At 26.9% G+C, this 23,319-nt stretch overlaps 1 protein-coding gene across 5 annotated transcripts in view; it reads right to left on the bottom strand.

Annotated features, from left to right (window-relative positions):
- LOC111636439 (hemicentin-2-like) overlaps positions 1-23,319 on the bottom strand; it is a 146,901-nt gene that overhangs the window by 13,201 nt on the left and 110,381 nt on the right. For all 5 annotated transcript variants that reach the window (XM_023381699.1, XM_023381706.1, XM_023381695.1 and 2 more), the window contains 6 exons: positions 7,747-8,082; positions 5,919-6,029; positions 5,255-5,458; positions 4,630-4,926; positions 3,765-4,055; positions 2,030-2,317 (listed from right to left, as the gene is read on the bottom strand). In XM_023381699.1, the coding sequence (XP_023237467.1) occupies positions 2,030-2,317; positions 3,765-4,055; positions 4,630-4,926; positions 5,255-5,458; positions 5,919-6,029; positions 7,747-8,082 (1,527 nt within the window). The remainder of the gene's footprint in view (positions 1-2,029; positions 2,318-3,764; positions 4,056-4,629; positions 4,927-5,254; positions 5,459-5,918; positions 6,030-7,746; positions 8,083-23,319) is intronic.

Below are 23,319 nucleotides of genomic sequence, written 5' to 3' on the forward strand. Positions count from 1 at the left end.
AATAATAATTAAATTAAATATTTATAAAGTTTTTTTGTGGATAATAATTATTCATTCATTCATTTTGTGATAATAATTATAATAAAAAAAATTAAAATGAGTGAATATATTTAAATTAATATTGTAAATTTTTTATTGTTTACATTAATATTTTTTGTTTACTGTTTACAGAAACATATACAATGCAGTTTATTTGCAATGTAAACATAGTTTTTTAAAAAATAAAATTATAAAAATGTAACTTGTTTATTTAATTTTTCTGCTTTAAAATTGTGCTGAGAATTATATTAAAGGTAAATAAAAATATAAAACTTTTAAAAATAAAAATAAAATAAAACATGAAAGAATTTCTTTAACTCAATATATTTTATATATTTTATTTGGTCATAACTAGAAGCAGTGATTTATAGTTCAATCTCATTAAAGTTAACACATTTCTTTTTATATATTACTTGAATTTAAAAGGATTTTATATATGAATTTATTTTACTTAAAATTATTTTTAATATAAACAAAACTTAAAAAATTAAGTGATGGTAAAATAAACAAAATATATTAAAATAAAATTTAAAATGACTTTTTCTGACATCAAAATGAATTATTTATAGTTTAAAAATTGAATTTTTATTACTTTTATTAATATTTTATATNAAACTTATAACTCAACGTAAAAAGTTTTTAATTAAAAGGACACTTTCATTTAAGCACGCATCATCATCGAATAGCATACACAATTATGAATTTGATGTAATAGGCTTATGTTGTTAAAACATTAACGTCGAAATATATTCACGCAAAACTATGAGAAATAACGAAAAATATGTTTATAAAATAACAAAGAAACTTCTATTTACCTATTTAGAAAAAGTTTTTAAAAGCATTTGTCAATTCCTTGTGGGAAAAGAGTGAATATTCCGTTTTAATTCAAATTTCACCCATTAAATTTTCGAATAATTGAAATTTTACCCGTTAAATAAAATTTTAAAATAAAAATGGATTTTCTTTCCTTTTAAAACTCTGTTTCGGTTTCAGTTTTTCGTTAAAGTCAAAACTTTGATTTGGTAACATGACCGGTTCATAGATTTCCCATAAGAAAAACTTTTACTTTCTTAAGTAAAAGATTTTCTTAATGTCATAGCGCTGAAAGAGTAAAAAGGAATAAACATAAGAATAATTATTTAACTGGCCGACATATTTAACCACATCATCCACGAAGATACGAAAGCCGAATCCTTTGGAACGAGATACATCTCCTTCTGGCCTTTAATTTTCGAGTTTTGACGAAAAGTCATTTTGTAACGTTAGGATACAATAATATTGAGTTTTAATTAATCAACAGATATACTATTTGAAGTACAGTATAACATAAAATGAACATCAAAATGCAGCTGTGATAAAAGTCCCATTCAAAATTATTTTTAAAATGTATTATTTACAACGTGCTAAAACTGTTATAATAGATTAATAATAGATTAATTTAGATATAATAGATTAATTTTTGGATATCAATCTTAGTTACATAGATTCAAACTTAACAATTTGAAATATCCACTTATCACATTAATAAGAAAAAACCAAGCAAAAATGATAGAAAACATAATAGTAGTATTAGAAATGCTAAATCAATATGAATCACTTTTAAACACCTTAAGTTGTTAATAATTTCCTTACCTTGATTCATAATTCTGTTCTACAATAAGGTCCTACGCGTTACACATCAGTTCTATAAATAAAATGGTATATTAATGTTATTACCAATCGTTATATAGACTTGTAACAACGAATGCTATTACCTATTTCCAATATATTATTGTAATTTTATTTAAAAATAAAATTATTTTTTTTTAATATTTATAGATTTTTTTAAATCTTTAAATACATTATAACTTTATTAAATTTAATATTTTCCTATAGAAGAATAAATATTAAAATAGGTGTAACAAATAATTAGTTTTGTATTTTGTTAGTTATTAATGGTAGAAATTAAGCTTTTAAATATATTTATAAAAAAAAATAATTTATAACTTACTGGCTGGAAGCATCCTAAATATACATGGTTCTTTCTGAACTCCTATTTCGTTTCTTGCCCAGCAGTATAAACCACCATATCCAATCATAGATTTAGGATTATATTTGACAGTACTCATAGTTCCATTAGTGGTAAATTTTCTAATTTCTACAGTCTCTGCCGTGTTATTTAATAACCACCTGAAGCTGACTTCATCTGGATCAGCTTCCACTTCACACGACACATTTACAGTTTCATCTCTACCAATTCCATAAAGTATCTTTTGTCCTTCTTTGCAGACTGGCGCATCTACAAAAGAAAGAAATACAAATAAAATTATTTTATTTTATCACTTAATGATGTTTAAAAACATTTTACGGATAAATAAAACATTTTTTAAACACCACGATAATGTAGAAAGCTAATTTTAATTAAGTTCTTAAGTGTTGACGTATGTTGATTGTTGCTTCAGAGGAAGGGGATGAAGAGAAAAATTAATATGATATGAAGCGGAAATGAAAACATTCCTAAAGAAGTAATTATGTAAAAAATGTAGCTTTTATACGTAATATTTTAGATGCTTTTTGTGTTCATTATACCGTCTGAAGTAACATTAACAATAATAAATATTTTTTTAAGTACAAGTAAAAAAAGTCGGAATAAAAATAATTAAAAAGCAAACCTACAAGGAGAATAATTTGTTTCCTTTACAAAATGCAAAAATTGGACTTCTAAAAACTAGATCTAAATTTTTTTTTCCTATTTTGCTGTCTTCTTCGTTTCTATTAAATTTTTTTTTCTTTTCTTTTTACAAGAATGACGGATCTCTCCATCTGAGGTAATGGTGAAATAATGAAGGCATATATACTGTAGATGAAAAACGAAAAGTTAAATCGCAGTCACAAACAGAACTTAAACGAATTTTTCTCTTTTATATTGAATTTGCTTAACGAAAACGAATTTTTATAAGAAAGAAAGAAACATTATTCATTTTAGATCTAATTTTAAGTTACAAAAGCTTCTCTCCTTTTTTTCTATTTTTCTTTTATTTACATTGTTGAATGAATTTATTAATAAATAAAACACATATTTTACATTTATATATATACAAATCCTTTATATAATATACAAATGTACGTGCTTATGTAATTTTTAAAGATATATGGTAAATTGGATAAACTGTCGTGTGTATGTAATATTTTAATGGTTATTTTTAATAAATCAAAATTTAAATTATTCTTTGCCTTCTTGGGCCTTTTTAATCAGGACTTATATAGTATGGAAGGAATTCCTCCCATACTTGTAGTATGGGAGGAATTCCTTCCATATTTAATACGAATTTAATACGAAATAATTAACGGGTCATTAGTAAAATATAGAGTTCGCTGAATATTTTTTGCTGTTATAGAAAAAATAGTCATAGTTTTTGTTATAAAAACTATAGAAACTGTCTGTTTGTCATGTTTGAAAATGACCCATTCATCAAATAGGCGAGGATACCTTAGAGGCCTATAAGAAGTGTCCGGTATATTATACTGTCGCCTGACCCGAATTTATGACACAGTAAACTTCAGTTTCATAAAATTGATCAAGGTAAAGTTGCACATAAATCAAAACTGTCAACCATTTACAGCAAATTTCTTCTTTCTTTCGTGCATGCCCTCCTGTAACTGTGTCTATCAATGTATATCTATCAATGTAAAAAAATGAATTATTGCAAAAAAGTTTCCTTATCACGTATACATTATTTACTTACACTGAACTTCAAGTTGTACATCTTTACTCTTTCCTTCACCTTCCGAATTGGATGCGATGCATCTATAATGACCGCGATGATCCTTCTTCACCTTTTGTAATACAAGTGACTGATTAATCATTATTATTCCGGGATTCGTATTGCTGAAGAGTGGTTTACCATCGAAAATCCATCCCAATTCTGTTACTCTAGGATTTGCTTTAATGTTGCACTCGAAGTAAACGTCGCTACCTTCTTTAATTTTCGATCTCAATATATTTGCTCCAAGTGCTAAATTCAATATGGGCGCATCTGGAATACACAAATATAGTCAATATTTTCGCTGTAAGAAAGTTAAATTCCTTTTTTTAAAATAGAAATATTGTGGGAAATGTTTTTAAAGCTTGTAAATTTAATATTAAACCTTGAACATCATTAAAAGAAAGTTCTATTCCTTAAATTAATATACGGAATAGAACTTTTTTAAAATGATGTTCAAGGTTTAAGATGTATATTTAATTTTTTTTTTTTTTTTGCATTTCTTCTCGTGTATATTATATTTGGCAATCTTTTCTTCAGCGAGAATTTGTCTTTTGTTTTAAATAAACAGGATCGAACTGTATTTTTGTGTGTGTTTGTGTGCTTTTTTTTTATTTTCGAGACACCCTTTCGTTTCGGTTAAAGTGGTAAAAAGAGAAACGACAGGGAAAACCCATTTCTTCAAATATTGTTGTTGAAATGTGACGTTTAGACACGAACTAAGTAGAAAAGTCATTTATATCAATAAAAAGTCTCGGGTGGTGTATCTGATATCGTCACGAGCTTGTCGTGAAGAAAATTCAGATAGATTAGTAGAAATTTATTATTTTGACACTATAAGACTCACAGTGTACATTGAGTAACCATCTATCAGCAATTCCACTATTTGGCAACGTCGGATGGTCTGCTCTGCAAGACAAAGATTTCCCGTTGTCGTCAACAGAAGGTGTGAATGTTAGCAAACTGGTGGTGATGTTTCCATCATCTGACACGCTCTCCTTGTACGATTCTAGCTTCTTGCCGTCCTTCCACCACGATAAATGTGCGGGAGGCCTCGAACCGGTACTTTCACAAACTAATTTTACTTCCTGTCCAGCTGATACGGGTCGATTCGATTCGATGATGTACACTTCGAGTGGCTTCACTGTAACGTATAGAACAAACGGATTATCACATATAAACATCTTCATTTTTCTTTTTCCTTTTTCATTTTCTATCTACCTTAACAGTAAAAGGTAGTGAGGAAGTCAAAAATGGCTTAAGTCCAAAAGAATTCAGGGCAAAATGCCAAGTATTCTAGAAATTCTATCAATGTGATTCTTCCTCCTCACATTTATTACACCAAAAATATCTTTAGAAGTAGAAAGGTACTAAGATTAAATTGATTATTTTTTAATATATTAATTTATAAAATTATATGGAGCGGATGAAAGTAATGATTATTTAATGATTTTCTTTATTATTAAACTTACAGTTAAGATCTAGGATGACAGAACTAGTCTTTGGAACCGTTAAGTTTGTGTTGGATGCTTGACAAGAGAAAACTTCCATAAGGAAAGATCTTTGTAAATTCTTAAGAGTCAGTTCGTTCCTGACGACACCTTTAACTGTTGGTTTGTAGCTGTCATCTAGTAATGTAGACCCTCTCCACCAGGTAACTGAAGGAGGTGGTGAACCTGTAACAGATGTTTCGTGTAAGTACACTAAATGCATTTGTCCGTTGTCCGTCTGTTATTGACAGATGTTACAGAATTACACAAAAACTAAGTAGCTATAACGGATAATGTTGTTTGTGAGTTTTTAGAAAATATTACTTTCCTCTCCTCCTCTTATTTTTTCTAATCATAAATTACGAGAACATTACTTATAACTGAAGTAAGTAACTCAGCAATAAGTGAAGCTATAAAAGTAAAAAATGTATTTTGTTTAAAAGATTTTTACAGTGCAATTTCTAAACGCAATTTATATTTTTACTCCCATTAAATTGTCCTATTAAATAAATAAGTAAAACTTTGACAATTTTTAAATAAATAATCGTTATTGCAACAAACATTAATTCAATTTAAAAGAATTAAATATATTTAATGTAATTATTAATTCAATATTTAATTAAAACAAATTTTTTTAAATACTTACCACCTTCAGCTTCGCATATTAATATTAAATAAAATCCTTCATCGTAAGGGCCTATGATATCTCTCATCCTCTGCCCGTGTTCATCTTTGATAATAACATCATTGGGTGGTACTAAATATTTTATAAAATTAAAAATTAACATTTTTTTTAATGATTTTCTAATAAGATTATATATAGAAATTATAAAATAATTATTTATATTATTAAAAATATAATGTCTTATAACGTAAATATACGAAATAAATCAACAAAACTTGTCATTTTTTATCCTCTCACATAAAAAAATATATATATATTAAATAAAAATCTTACTAAATAGTAAATAAATTAAAATTTTTACTTATTATTGAATATAAAATTAATTTTTTCTCCTTCGATTTCTTGACATTTTAATTACGGTTTTTAATTTATCATTGGTAAAAACTTTGACTTTTAACTTATCCATCAGACCATAAACAAAATTAAAACTTATAATACATTTTAAAAAATCTAATTTAAATATCGTTGACTTTATAAAATTAGAAAAAAAAATTCAATTTGAAAAATCAATAGAATAGAAGGAGAAAAAAAAAACAAGTTTCAGTTGCTAAGTTGCGCATTATATACGAACTGGATTAAAATATTTATTTAAATTATATTTCTTTTTTTTTTGTTTAATAACAAATCTTTGAAGTAGAAAATTAATAGAAAAGGATATTTAGATCGAAAGTTATTTTCGAAAAATATCAAAAACAGAAATTGTTTCATTAAAAGCGCGTTAACATTAAGAAGAATATTGGAAGCATAAAACAACTTTGCAAGTTTTATAACACAGAAAGATGGAGCCATTCGAGGAAAGTCTGTAAGATTTTAATAACAGTCGAGACTCTCGTTTCTTCCCACAATTTACCATAATTAATTAAGACACAAACATTAAATCGATGATAGCAAAGTTTTATTAAAATGCGAAGTACAAGATAATAAATTTTTTTTTTTTCTTAAAAGTTCCGTACAACACACAACATATTGTGTTTTCGTTAAAGTATCGATCGAATAATAAATTTTACAATTATTTCTTAATTAAATATCATTCGTATATTATAATTTAATGACTAATTTTTTACGCTGAGAGATGGCCAAACTTAGCATTGCATTTTTGTTTTTTTTTTTTTTTTTTTAAGGAATTTATTTATATATATATATCTTAACTGTTTAAGAAAATATTAAAGTGATGGATATGCATATTTTCCAGATAGGAGGCAACAAAATATGATTTTTTTTTAAAAAAAAGAATATTCTTATCAGTCTCATACGATAAGCGGGGCGTACATATCCAGATGCACATTTTTAACGACTTTTTCAGAAATCTTACTGTTACATATTTACCAAGGATACCTCAAATACGAAATTCGTCGACGATTGAAGAGAAGAAACCAATATTCTAAAAGTAGTAAAAATCTACCAGAGAAAAACCATAAATTGTTGAACAACCGAAAATTTTGCTGATCCTAGATAAAAAAAATAAGAAGAATAAAAAAAAAATTACTTCTTTTCGCATCGATGATAAGGAGAACAAGAGCTCTTTTACAAAAGCTAACATACAATTGTTTCCTTCATTTTGTATTCCATTCTATCTCTGGTGCTTAAAAAGCACTCTTGGAAAACTTTACTTAAAAACTAAAAAAAAAATAAAAAAATAAAATAAAATATGATGGTTGACCCTTCTAAACCGATACCCAGGATACAAGTTTTATACTGTAAGTAAACTCTAGGTGAATTTTAACATTAAACATAAACCGCAATCGACAGAGGAATACAAAATTGATAAAAAAATATATGTATACGTTACCTATGACTCGAAGTCTTAGACGCCTGAGTACTGTCCTCGATCGCCTGTAATCTACCCTGCACTTGTATTCACCGGCATCTTCTATTTTGACCGGGTCTAGAACCAATCTAGGAATTTTTGAAGTCACGTCGAAATGTGCCCTGGAATCCAATTCCGTACTTGGAAAATGTTTGGCATTTTGAAGTGTACTCTTTCTGGAATCTAAGGTGTAGATTGGTACTCCGAAGTCGCCTTTATACCAAAGGATGATGGAAATATCTTCTTCGACTGTACGGATACTGACATTGCATGGTAGTACTACTTTTCCGCCGAAAACGGCTTGGTATTCTGGAATGACTGAAAATACGAGAATGTTTTAGCTATTTCTTTCTATTATGTGGAACGTATGTCTTATCTGATCGATTCTGTCAAGCTATCTGTTTTGATCTTATTGAAAATTTTATTGGTACTTTACCGAAAAGGAGGAAACAAACTTAGTGATTTAGTTCGAAATAATTGAAATGTTTTTTTTTTTTGTTTTCGTTACTTTTATTTATTTATTTATGCTTATATTTTGTAAAAAAAATATATGATATATTTTATTTTATTTAAAGAGTAAACCTACTTCTTAGTAAACCTTGTTACTCCTTGCAACAAGGAGTAACAAAGTTTATTAATAAGGAGTAATTACAAAAATTAGAATTTGTCTGCTTGTTTAAAGTGTTTAGACAAGTCAACAAATTCCTATTTATATCTTATAATATTACTTTATATACAGCTCAATCAAGACGATAATAAAAAGGGTTAATTAAATCAATTTATTAATTAATGTTTTTACATAAATATATAATGACTAATCAAGTTATTTTTCTTATAAATATCCCTTTTCTTATATCTACTAAGAGTTTTAATACTTAATCAAACGATAAATAAACTATTATTATGTATAATTTTTTAGAATATTTTATAAACGTTTTTCTTTCTTCTTTATTTATTTATTTATTTATTTATTTTTTAATTTACTTCGAAACATATTTATGCTTTACACAAATTTAAATTCGATATAAAAATATATTTAAAAATTATAATTAATTTTACTTATTGTTTTTACAAATTTCTGCATTAAATATACTTAATTGAATATTTTCATTTAAATTTCGAAAGTTATTATCATTATTATTATTATTATATCTAACAAACTTAATAATAAATTAAAGAATTATATTTCCTAAGATCTTTGAGTAATTTGAAATTTGAACATTTTAAAGAGATTTTTCAGTATTTTAAATTAATCCAAATTTTAAAATTTAATTAATTTCAATAAGTTAAAACAATTCTCATGACGATATTATCGGCTTTATACTTATTTGAAGTATTATTGAAATCTTCGTAAATAATTGAAGGAAAAAAAAAATTTGTATATTATTTTCCTTAAATTAATCCTATTTATAATTATAAATATTCGATCGATTTAACTTAAAATTTTATAAAATTATACGATCGAAAACTAAATTTAATTTTTGACTATTCATGCCAACTTCCTAATTCTATAATTAGAGGAAACTAAGAAAATTAATAATGCAAATTTAATTATCTTTTCCTCTAAATTATCTAAAGTTAGTTTATTTAGTTCTTGTTATTGTTGTAAGCCTTTGTTTCGATTATCTAATCATTAATATTGAGCAGAATTATTCATCTAGAACATCGCATCTCAACCTTTATCACATTGGAAGAGAAACATCATTAAGAAACAATACAGTTAGGGATTACAAAAGAGCTCGCGAGATACCGGTTGGTTAAACCGCTATAGAAACTTAAACTTAATTTCTTAATTTAACGAAGAGAGGGGGTAAAAACGAATTTATTTAAATACCTTTAAAAATATCAAAAGTTTATCTCATTATCAAAAGAGAAAATAATAATAAAAGATATCAAGTTTTAAAAAGAAGAAGAGATAAAACCCATTTCTATAAAAAAAAAAATGGTAGGAAATTTTTCAGTCAATCGTTATCTGAGAAAGTAAATGCAAAGCAGTCTCTTCTTTGTTATGATGTTTGCCTCAGGCATCTTTACGCACCAAGAGGGACCACAGAGTTTCCAACTTCCATCATTTGTTAAGTAGAAAAGAATTTTAACAATCTCTGCCAAATATATAATCTTCCAGCATAAGATTTAAAAAAAAAAAAAAGAGAAAAAACCATACAATTCTTCATTTTTTTAAGATAAAAGGATAATTATTTTATTACCACAATTTGTAATTTTCTTTTGTTTAACTATTATTATTATTAATTGTTTAAATAAAAAAGGATAACTTTCTTATATTTTTAAACATTTTTCTTGTAGTCGAAATTAATAGTTTAGTAGTACACACGTACACTGTACGTCAGAAGAATATAATATTTTTGATTAAGAGTTGTAAATGAATTAATTCCCTTGTAAATTGGGTCTTTTGCTTTCAATTACGTTTTGCTTAATGAGTTATTTGTTTGGATTTTTCCTTTAAAAGATGGCGAATACAAGAGNATCCTGTTTATTGTTAAACTTTGTAAAAAAAAAAAATTTATTTAAATGATATTATAAAAATTGTAATTAAGATTTAATTTTTACGTTAATTTAAAGCTCTTTTATACTATACATTAAGAGTGTCTTTAATTACGAATCCTTTTTTTCGTAAGGAAAGAAAAAAAACAAAGAAATAACGATTAACGAAGAAAATAACAATAAAATAATTTAAAATAATTAATCTTAATTGTTTTGTATAATGCAAATTGAAACTCTGATGATTATATTGTGGAAAATTTCAGTAAACTATTACAACACTAAAGGCTAACACATTAACAACACCAGAGTTTTCTAATCACATTAATCTAAACGCGTACAGTATTGACAGTACAGAGATGTGTCTGTACACTACAGCCTTTGTGTCTACAGTTTTAGATCGCGGTCATAAATTAACTGAAGTGTTTCTATCCTAAAAAAAAACATAGAAAAAAATACAACTTTTTTTTCGCGAGAACAATCAATATTTATATTGTTTGCACTTCGAATAATACTGTTAACATCAGATGTTTAGAATTGCTAAAGTGGCATTTGGTATTTTGTGTACAGTACCTCAATTTTATATTCCACTCGATTTAACTCTTATGGTTGTTCTCAAATTAGTATAAGTACATAAACGAAGAAATTGCACATTTAAGAATGTCGTGTTAATAGGCTCCATTCGTGGAAAGTGATACAAATACGATAATACAAGTTAAAAAATGGTTTTCTATATATTTTTACAGACAGCACATAAATTCTCGGTTCTAACAAACTAAAAAACATAAAAGGGAGGAAGAAAAAATTAAACCCATCTCAATTTTTCTTTCAAATCTCCGTTTCCAATGAGAGATGAAAGAGAATCTCTAATATAATAAATCAGTTATTGGTATCCTTTAAAGGGATTGGTGTGCTGTTATCCGAAGCCAAAAGACTGTCCACGTGTTCAAATGTTAAGTTATGGTGCATTTATCAGGAGCTAAAACGAAAAAAAATACATCATATCCCATCTTTCAAGTGTAGCAAAGGATAGGAAAAGAAATAGACCGAGAAAATATGTCACCTAGATATAATGGACATGAAAAGAATACGTGACAAAATAGCTGATTCTCGAAACCAATAAAATCTTATTTTGGATCTAAAAATATAGATTTCTTTACTGTTTTTATAGATATTTATCATAAGTGGTAAATTCTTTAAGATTTATATACATTTAGGATGCACGCTCGAATGTATATAAGGAAGAGTTTCTCTTGAAGGATGAAGATTTGTTTACGGTTCCATTGTAAATATTACATCTAATGCATCCTTAAAGCTCCAGTTACGTAACTAGGATTTGTTGGTAAAATATGTATAAATCGGATTTTAAAAAAAGGTAATTTATAATCTGTAAAAGTAATTTTTCACTCGAAAATAATCGATCGAAAACGCTGACTAGATTCACCAATGGGTTATAAACTAGGATGAGGATTTAAGAGTTAGCAGTTCGGAAAATGGATAAAAAAAAAACGTTACAAAAAATTCAATACGTTATGTATTAAATCATTTATATACTATTTCATATCAATATAGGGGTCATCAATAGTAATTATGCTCCTAGAAAGGGCTTTTAACATAGATATATATATATATTATTCGGTGTCATTATTCTTGGTTATGCATTATATGCTTATAGAGTACTTAATGGTCTACAAATTTTTAATGATCTGCATATTTTATATTATGTAGCAATATTAGTGTTCTCAATGCAGTATGGATAGCGAAATTATGGTATAGATAATAATTAGGCAGTGAAAAATAGAGTTAAACAATATACATTCGTTGTAAAATTTATAATAATAATTAACAAGGAAGGATAAGATTTTAAAGGCAATCATTTGCATAATTTATATATTAAAATAGATAGCGAAGAGTTGTGACTGGTACAGCGATATTAGATAATTCATTTGTTATACAATATCGGAAATAATAGCAGAAATGAACATTAATAGTCGATGCTTAAACGTTAATAGCAAGTAACGTCGACTAAATTCGTTTGTTTAGCAAAAGTAGATGAAATAAATTTTCAATGTCATAACCTAGAGCAAAATTCGTCATACGTATCGATCAATAAAATCCATATTTTCTAAAGCTTCCAAACATTTAGATAAGTGATGCACGTAGGTAAGAGTTGTGTTTAATTAAAGAGTGATTTAAGTAGCCCATAATGCTAAGTCGTAAATAACTTAAAGGCTAAGTTAAAGGAGGCGAGACCTTTTCGCATTTCGTTACTGTGTATCCTAGAATCCATAAAACTGTTTGATCTCCTTCGTTCATCACTCTTAAGGTTAATTAAACTTGCATATTACTCTATACTAAACGTTCTTAATGTTCTACTTTGGTAGCGATTTGCGTGCCATCGTCATTCAATGTATAAAGATCAAGTTGTTTGTGTGCAGATTTTTGGCGTTTAAAATTGATTTACGACTGAAATTCTTTAAAAAAAACTCGTCATTCTTGTAAACAACTATTCATTAGAATTGTTATTTTTATAGACTTAATTGGATTTCGCTTAATCATTCGATAGTTAATGGAACTCTCTACTGGGCATTTTTATTATTTTTTTTCTTGTCTATATATACAGTCATTAGTATCGGATAAAATAACAGTTCGATGCTTCTACAGTAGCAGTTAATTAACAACAGGTTATACAAGAGTATACATTTACAATATTAAATTATCCCGAATAGGAAAATAATCTTTTATACACAATTTTAACGTTTTAGAATTATTTATAATAAAATTAAACGAGACAATATAGTTTATTGCATAGTATACATCCTGTTTATTGTTAAACTTTGTAAAAAAAAAAAAAACAAAATAAGTAGAGATATTGGCTTGTCTCAAAATACGAAATGAGATACTGTAAAAGTTTTAATGGAAATCTATATTCAAAACTTACGTGAACAGAATAAGAAAGAACTATAAAAGTTACTAAAGATCAATACAACGATGCAGTTAAGTCTTGTAGGTTGTGTGTGTGTGTGTGTGTGCGCGCGCGTAACAAAACAAAAATTTCTTCCAGAAAACCAACATAACTTCTCTCTTTTCTATGTATATATGTATGTAGAATATACATATATTTTAATAAAATATATTTAAAATAAAAAAAAAAGAAGAGAAAATGTCCTACGGTAGATCAGTCTAATCTGTTTTCAAGATCCATCTCTGTATCCAAGTATGTTACTTTTTCTTGCATAATTTTACTTGCAGGATATTTACAGTTATGTTTTTTTTTTTTACATTTTCATAATATATTTTATTAAATTACAAGTAAAAATGCCGAAATTTGTTAAATAAAAAGTTTACTTTGAAAATTTAGTTAAAATCTTATAAAAGAAATAAAGACTTTATTACTTAAAATGTTCAATAATAAAACGTTTGTGCCTATAAATTATAATAAAAACAAAAAATATATATACATTCAAAACAACGTATTCAATACTAAAAAGTTAGAATTGAAAAGTTCAATATTGAGGACATTCACTAAGAAAAGTTGGAATAGTTAGAAAAACTATAAACTTTTTAAGATTTTTTTTTAAAATTTGAAGAATATTGAAACGGTATTGTGAGTCGAAAACATAAAATAGCATCTTGACCACATTATACGGTTAAAAGAGCTTGTTACAATAAAACAAATAGCCTAAAGTTTAATGCGAAGATTGGTAAGCTAAAGATAGAAGCTGGATGACTCGTAAGAAACAAACAAATATAAGAAAATATCTCTTATAAATGGAAAATTTATGAAAATTATTCATCAAAAAAGACTTAAAAAGAGTATTCAGTTGTAAAAAAAAAGAAACATTTCCCATTAAATTGTTCCTTCTTATATATTTGTGAAACGTACGAAGAAGAAAAGCAATATAGAAAAAGTGAAGCGTGATGGTTGGACCAAGGCTTTTGAGTATTTGTGAGGATCGTATTATTCGTGGCCGAGTCAAAACAATCGATCCGCAACATCGCAAGTAGTGGCAAATGAATGGAAAGCATAAACCTCTCCCTATGTCAAGAAGTGCTCCTATACTTCCTAGTCGATTGCTTGGAATGCGAATCGACGAAAACATTTCACTGAAAAAATCGTGTTAACTGCTTTTACCATAGCAGAAAGAAATCAACTAACTTAAGAACATAGATTCTTGACAAGGCCTTAATGGAAAAATGTAATATTTTAAGAACTGAAGTTAAAAAAAACAAAAACTTTTTGTTTATTTCTTCAAAAATTGGTCTGATTGACAGATCGAAATTCCTTCAAAAATGAATATAATATCCTTAAAAAAAATGTTTTTTTAATTCAGAGGGTGGTCCAAAACTCAGTTAACCGAGAACAACGATTTACAATGAAGCCACTGAATCACGAATTAACTGACTTTTGGGCCATCATCCTGTGTAGTTTTTAGAATATAACAGAAGAAATAGTTTATAAAAAAGTCTGTACAGTACATGTTACTATCAATTATAACTTAACTATGGAACTGCTGTTCACGCATCGTAGTGCTTGAACCCTATCCAGATTTCTCTTATATTTTTCAAGAAGATTTGGCATTGTTCCCATACACCAATACATTATAAGTAGGAATTTTATTCAATTTTTATTCATTCATTTTACTAATTATTTAATTTTTTCCCTTCTCTTTTAGACACACGGTATCAAAAATACCGCATTTAATAAACTCTATGCATCAAGAAATGAATATTTATGAGATACAATTAACCGTAAATATATAATAAAGTAAATTTACGAAGATGTGTTTGTTAAGAATGTAAAGGTATAGCAACTTGTATGGATTTGACACGTGATTATACCAGATTTTTGTTGTTGATAGCTTGTTGATTCAGCAAAACTATTGAATTAGCAAACATTCTGCAAACAAACAACAGAAATAAATATTTTGAAACATTTTCATCGCTTTTCTAACGTTAAAATTGATGTATGAAACGATTAACATATCATTTTTCATAAAAGTAAACATGTTGCAAATTAAACCACAAATTTTATTAGATCCAGCGTTTTAAAAATTAATTAAAATTGTTTCTCCAACTTCTGTACATTATTTACAAAGAAGAATTTTATATTTTATTGATTTTTATAACTTAAAATATTCTTAACAACATAAAATAAAATCGTCAACTATTAAATTATGAATATGCAAAAGCATCAGAGGAGATAAATAAGTACAGAACGACCACAACATGCAATAATTTTATGCAAAAAATACGATAAAAAATAATATAAAATTAAAGTTTATTCTGTTAATTAGTGAAATATTTGTATTTTATTTATTTTACAGAAATTATTGTATATTTTTATAGCTTCAGGAGGGATATCTCTTTATATTTGTAATATATTCCCTATCCTATCTAGCCTCTCTCAGCTCTTAATAAGTAAGATTTATAATTAAAATAATTTATTTATCATCATTTTCTTTATCCTCTTTCATCTCCTCATCGTTATCAACCTTCCCTCCTAAATAATTATAGTTAAAATTTATTTATAAAAGTATATAATAAAAGTCAAGTAATGTACTAAATTTTATCACGAATAAATATCTCAAAATATGTAAATAGCTTATAAATTAAAAAAGAATTTAACGAAGTGTGTAGGCCTGTGTAGTATAGTAAGTGTCTGATCAATCTGAAGTTTTAAGANTTCCAGCCATTCTCTATTAGCCAAATAGGGTAGTTCCCAATAATATAAGCCGATACATAAATCACTCGGCTTAGATCACACACAGGATCCACAGTGTTTACTATCAACAAGAAAAACATTATAACACGTCTACTAACCATCAACAATAAACATAAATTCGCAATGACGATAAACGTAAAGAAACTTTTGTCTTACGCTGCATACATGAAAAACAATGATTGTATATAATTTGTACTTATCACAAGTGCTGATAAACGAATTACAAGTATAATGGCATCTTCTCCTTATTTTCTTTTCTTGTAACCACACTTAAATGAAACATTACAACATGTATTAATTTTCAATAATTAATTTTTATATTTATTATATTTTAATAAATAAAATTGATTTACTTATTTATTTATTATTTATTAGTATTATTTATTTATTTTTAATAATAAAATCATTTCAAAAATTTGAAAATTAATTTTAAATATAAAATTATCCAAATTAAAAATTATGAAGATAAAAATATATTTATGAGTTTCATCCTCTTCCTGTTCCTCTTCATTATTATTCGTGTTCTCTTTCTCTTTCTCCTCATTATTCTTTTTTTACTCTTTCTACTCCTTTTCCTCATAATTATTATTTCATCCTTCCTCTATCTCAACATTATCTTTATCCTCTTCTCTCCTTTTCCTCTTCCTTCTCCTCCTTATCATAATTTAACCTCTTCTATCCTCTTCCTCTTCTTAATTATCATCTTTATCCTCTTCTCTCATTTTACTCTTCCTTTTCCTCTTCATCATCCTCGCCTCTTCTCTTCCTCCTCCTCATCATTATCTTTATCATCTTCTCTTATTTTCCTCGTTATTATAATTTTCTTTTATTCTCATTATTAATATCTATATTCCTCTCTTTTCAAGATTACCCTCTCCTCTTTTTTTCATCATCATCATCATCATCAATACAGAATAAAATAAGTGTTTTAAGCGAAGAAACGAAATTAAAATAATTTTAATACACATCATTCATCACATGAAAATAATTATATACTAAAAATTCATTTACTAAAATGAGTAAAATGTATTATNAAACTTCTGATGAAGTTAAAAGGCATAAAATATTTCCAGAAAAATTTTCTAGATTTCTCGTATTATAATTAAATGACGTAATTTATGAGCGTAAATCGTATAGTTTACGAACGTAAATTGTATTGTTTACGAAGGTAAATTGTATAGTTTACGAACGTAAATCGTATAATTTACAATATGAATTACATTATCAAGTTTTGTAACGTAAATTGTCTAATTTATGAACACAAATTAAATTATTAGTTCTAAAATTATATAGTTTACGAGTATATATATACAGTATTTTCTAATTTAAACTTAATTTTTAATGTATTAAATTACTTTCTACACTGACTACTGTGTTGTAAGGATGATGGAAAAGAGGAAAAACATTTTTATAATTGAAAAAAAAAAAATATATATATATATATATGTAAATTTAAATTGAATTTATAGAGATTTTTCTATAAGAAAATTAAGAAAAAAAAACAGACAATCTAAACTTACGTACGAAATTTTAAATGCATTAAAAGATAAAAATGCCAATAGAAAGAGCGAACAATCAGCAGTTACAACACTTTAAGGGGATTGAAGACGATTTATCTACATCCTATGCCAATGCAAGTGCCGTATAGTTGTTAATGCCATGGGAAAAAAAATAGATGGAACAGTCAAATTTAAGTCTTTAACTTAACAGTTGGGAGCCCTCTCTAATGGTCGAAGTCTGACTCATTGTATTTGTTCTTTATGAGTCATTCCAGCAGCTACAATAACTAAAAGCTGTTAGTGATTATTTTAGAATTACTTGTTTAACTTTTATGAAAGGAAAAAATATTCAATTAAATTAGATTTTTTAAAATATTTAAATAAATTTTATATATGTAAAATTTGTTTAAATGTCATAAAATAAATGTTAAATTCAATATAGATTTGGCATAAACTACATCAATGTCGCAGGTGATTGAATCGCCACTTTAACTTTTAACAACTACATCTTCACTTTGCAAAATTCTAAATAAGTTTTGCAGGGTTTTCAATTTTGTAGGACATAAGTAATCCATCTTTCAAATTGAATTTTTTTTCCTAATAATTTTGTAGATTCGCTCGCAGCATTTAAAAAGTATCAAATTTTTTTTTTTTAATGCCTTCCCCAACATACTGAAGATTTATTTATTTAAAAATATATTTCAATCTCCTTTACCTTAATCATGATGAAAAAATTTTCTGAATAAAATAATCGAATTTCTTTAATTTAATTTAATAAAATTGAAAAATAATTCTTTATTTTTTTCACGAGTTTCAAAGCGTGAATGCTTCAAAGTAACGTATAATTAAATCATAATTAAATTTTATTTATAATTGAAATTCGTTTAACTTGTTTTAAAAATTTTAATTTTTAATCGAATTATTTTAATTTTGATAAATTTTAATTGTAGTTTTTTTTCATTACGTGATTTAAAATCTTCATCTTACTAAATGATGCTGAATTAGATGAAAGGATGCAAGATAAGAATCTTTATATTCTTAATGTATTTAAATCGATTTCAAATCTTTTGTGACAATCTATGGTATCTTTATTATAATCTTTAAGCATATATTTATCCATTTAACATCAAACTTTCATCATTGATATACGTGATTAATCACTGCCAAATTTCCTAAATCATCACGTTAACATCAATAAATTTATCCTATTAAATAGATCCTTAAGCTATTTTCATCCTACTTAAATAACAAATTTAGTTTCAACCCGTACTATCTAACGATTACTAAATTTGCTCCACATCTTAACCATCCTTCTTCGAATATCAATCTAGTAAAGTTAGATTCGACCATCCTCATCAACATTACCAAACACATACCCTTCCCTTGGGCATCGCTAAACTTTATTCTCGCGAGAATTACTAAACGTAGATCCTTTCTAGAGTATCCTCATGAATATTAGTTTCTTCAACTATTCTCTTGAGCATTATCAAGGTTTTCCTTCAGCAATGCTCATTGGTATCATTATTCTCGCGAGTCTTGCTAAACTTGATAATATCCTTTACTCGAATGGAGTTAAGACAAGATTAAGATGCTTAAATTAATGTTTAAAAATTGAATTAAAGTGTAACAAACAGACGTAGACTGTGTTACACATTCTATCCTTCGAATCAATATCTTAAAATGGAAAGTCGGAGAAGAGAAAAATGCATATAAAACTACCAGTTATTACTAAAGCTCGTGTCTACGCAACGTAAACATTAGAAAATTTAATTAAGTAGTTTATATTATGCCAAATAACATGGTGCTATAATCATCTAACACGAAGAAGAGAGAGATGGCAATAAGAGAAAGAAGCAAACTACTACTAAAAATAACTTATATAATTACAAAGTTTGGAATTTTTCCAGGAGAAAAGAATTAATTCCTAAACTATTTAGCTTATAAAAATACATATAACACCTTAAATTATGTGATATATCTAAGGTATTTTTGTGTGTTTTTTTTAATGTGGATTACTGTATCGAATCGAAATTTCGTTTTTCTTGTAAGATCGAATTACCAAGTTGGATTTTCGATTTCTCTTTGGGGGCTTCTAATGTTCCAGAGAACAATGAAGCTAGGGAATGAAGCATTGGGGTAAAATGATTTCTCATTTATATCGTACTGCTGGAGAGAATTATCGACGTTTTAGCTAACTACCGTTGTTTGTGTTACGGAGAAGCAGGTGGTTAATGACGTAACTTATACAAATCTATCTGTCCAACAGGAGTAATTAAGTTCTGTAGCCAAAATGCTAATCCTTTATTTACATTTAAAATTTTCTTAAAGTTAATTATTAAAATGTTTCGCAACTCTTCAAAGATTTCTAATTGTAGAAGGACGATGAATACTTTTATTAAAATTTTTCTTTTCTGAATAATTTATTGTGTTTAATTCCTTATAAATTATTATTTTTTAATTATATTTTATGCTTTACGATGAATTCTTTTTAATTGGAGAATTATTTAATGACGCGATTTTTATAAAGATTTTTTTTTTTTACATTAAACATTAAAAATGTTATTAAAAAGTCTTGAAATTTAAGAGCAATTCTTAAAAACATATTTAAGAACTTTGGATTGGATTGATGCAGAGCCAGATTTATGTATAAGCTAATCAAGCAACAGCTTGGGGCTTTACGTTACGAAGACCATAGTTCTATTCTCAAAGACAATTTATTATACATTGCCCATTATTATTTGGCGAAAATTGGAAGACCTCTTGTGTGTCGTAGCGCAGGGCCACGGGAAGTCTGAATCCTGCTCTGAATTGATGGGATAAGTAATGCAACACATGGGCTATCTTCCGAAGGATAGGTCTATCCAAACAGGACTTTCTATGGGAAAATGGTTCCTATTTAGGTGTTAGACACGTGAATATAACACGAAAACTCCACGTAACCAGCCCGTAGGTCAGGACAAACTACCACTGTTCAGTAGTTTTCACTATTCAGTCGGCTTCAGAATTTTGAACTGAAAATAATATTACTTCGTCAGGATGTAGATACAACCAAGAAAAATTAATTTTGTATCTCTTATCAGAAAAACTTGTAGAAAAATAATAATAATATCGCATTCAAATTGAATATAGTACTTTTATTAAATAGCATATAACTATTGTTTAAACATTTTCACAAGTAACTATTGAGTGATACAAAAACATATTATTTAAGAGCACTTCAAAAGATACACGCTTCTAAAAATCTATTAAAACGTGTAATTTTTAGTATATTTAAACAAAAAAATATACTCCAAAGAAAGGGGGAAAAATGTAACTATCAGCTCAACTGCAGTGTGATCTTATCTACTCTTTTCCATGAAGTAACCATAACCATGTTTCGTAAATCAATCCCTCTAGAGATGAGGAGAAGAAATATGCGTGAACTAAAAACTACATAAAATAACCATAAAAATCTTTAGAAACCTTTAATAAAAAAACATAAAAGCTGCTTTTAAACATCGACGTTTTGTAAAAGATATTAACAGGAATTTAATATTTAATAATCCATTTATAGAAGATGGATAATGTAATCATAATTATGGCTGCCGATAGAGATAATAGAGCCTTTGATGTATCAGTGCAACTTATTCACTGTATTACTGCAATTATAACTTCTGTAAGTTTATTCTACTAGTAATTATAACCGATTATAAATTGCTAAATTATAGTGTAAGAGGACTTTAAGAGTAAATGTTTCGAATTTTCTAAATCCGAGAATTTTTGTGATTAAATTCGAATTCTTTTGTTAATTTAACGAAAATTTTTGTGTCAATTGGATTACTTGTATTAGAAAAAAAAATAAAATAAAAAATAAATAAATAAAAGAGATAACCAGAGTTGACACCACAACTGTGTTGTATAAGATGCGATGATACATTAAGGGGAACAAAAGGGGGGTATAGTTTTTCCGTTTACGGTGGTTGTTGTGTAAAAAGAAAGATGTATGACCGGTATCCATCATTTTCTGTGGCGGAAAAAAAACTAAAAAGAGAAAATCCAAGGAGGGGTATAAGCGAAGGAAAGAACTTTCTTGTCTTCAGCCGCCGGGTGAGATGACCTCTTCTACAGAATCCGATAAGTTTGAACCACGTTGTGTCAGTGGCGAATCGAAAGTTGAGACGTACTTTGTTTATTTTCTCCAGAATTTTGGAAGAAAAAATATTATTACATCAACAAAATAACGTTGTGAAACATTAAAAGAGTTTGTTGCTCTTTAGCAGGAAACAGAACTAAGCTTTTATCTTCTATTCGCGTTTTAAAAGTGATGATGGATAATTCGCTCTGTTTTTATTGGATTTTTAAATAAATATGTGTTTTTCTAGAAGAGATTTTAAATAATTTTATTATGTTTGTTTCCTCCTTAAAGTTTTAGCGACGATTGTTTGCTGCGTGATAAAGAGTAGCAACTGAAAATAAAATATTAATTAACTTGACATTAAACAGAATTAAATTGAAGAAAAGGAACAAGAAGAGAAAGGAATTATCATTATCTTACGAAAAATATAATTAATTTATAGTCATTAATGCTATTATAATTGAATTTGTACTTTTTAAAATCAACAAAGAAAAACAAATATAAACTTAGTATAGAAATTAATTAAGTTAATATAAAATCTGATAGAAAAATAAAGCTGAAAAAAAATAAGTTACAGAAGTTTATATTGTTAGAAGCAATCTGTTAATAATGACGAGTGCTTTTAAATCCGAGTTTTCTAAACAACCAACAAATCACTTTCTTAAGAGTGAGTGTGCAGATGCCATTCATCAATGTCTACTGCTGATATTAATGACTCATATGTCAACTAATTGGATGGTGGGACCTATAGTTATCGCTAACCTTTAACATCTGTCAACCGACACAAAACTATTTGTTTGCAAAGGAATTCGATTTCTAACTGAGAGGGGAGAGAGAGAGAGAACCATTTTTGGAAATCCGTTATTGGAAGATTGCTTCAGAAACTAATATATATCCAATAAATCGTCAAACAAATGCTTCTGAATAGAATCTTTTCCTGTTTCAAAGGAAACTCTGCTTTAAAAACCATTTCTTTAAATTTTGTTCGCGTAAAAGTTATGTTGTCAGAAAATCGTTTATTGTCAGGACGACGTTAACTCACTTGTCTAGATTCTCTTCCTTGTTTGATATTTTACTGTTATTTTTACACTTAAGGAAAAAAATAACCGTAGAAATCATAAAATTTATACATTTACCGTGCACATATGAATGAATCTTCAATAAAGCAAAGACATAAAGTTGTACAGAGAAAATGTCGATGACCGCATTGGTAGTTAGTTTCACGAAACAAACATTTCTTTTCTTATTTTATTTGCTTATTTTTTCGTTTGTTCTCCTCATATAAATTGTTTTATCTTCGAAAACAAACATTTTTTTTCTTATATTTCTTAAGGGCTCTTCAAAGATTTCTTATAGATCATCACAATAACAATTCATTACAGTATCTAGAAATGTTTTCGAACGTTACCATTATCAAACTCTTCATTCGGTAATCGACCTAACATTAGATAAATACAATTTATTATATTGTATAAGGCCAATTTTAGCGTACGAAAAACAAAATTCCAATTTGGTATGGATAGTTTCAATCAGAACTTGTTAAGTCGTATTATTTTTTTCCATTGTTATAGTCTATAAAAGCATACCCTCTTATACTTACTTTTGGAAGATAAGAATTAAGATAATGAAGAAAGTTGATTACAGTAAACGATGAAAGGATATTTATTAGATGAACAATAAATTAAGTGTTATTTTCTTTTAAATTGAGATAAATAAAG

This window comes from Centruroides sculpturatus, unplaced genomic scaffold, assembly GCF_000671375.1.
Source record: "Centruroides sculpturatus isolate CEXI.00-Female unplaced genomic scaffold, Cexi_2.0 scaffold158, whole genome shotgun sequence".
Classification (NCBI taxonomy): domain Eukaryota; kingdom Metazoa; phylum Arthropoda; class Arachnida; order Scorpiones; family Buthidae; genus Centruroides; species Centruroides sculpturatus.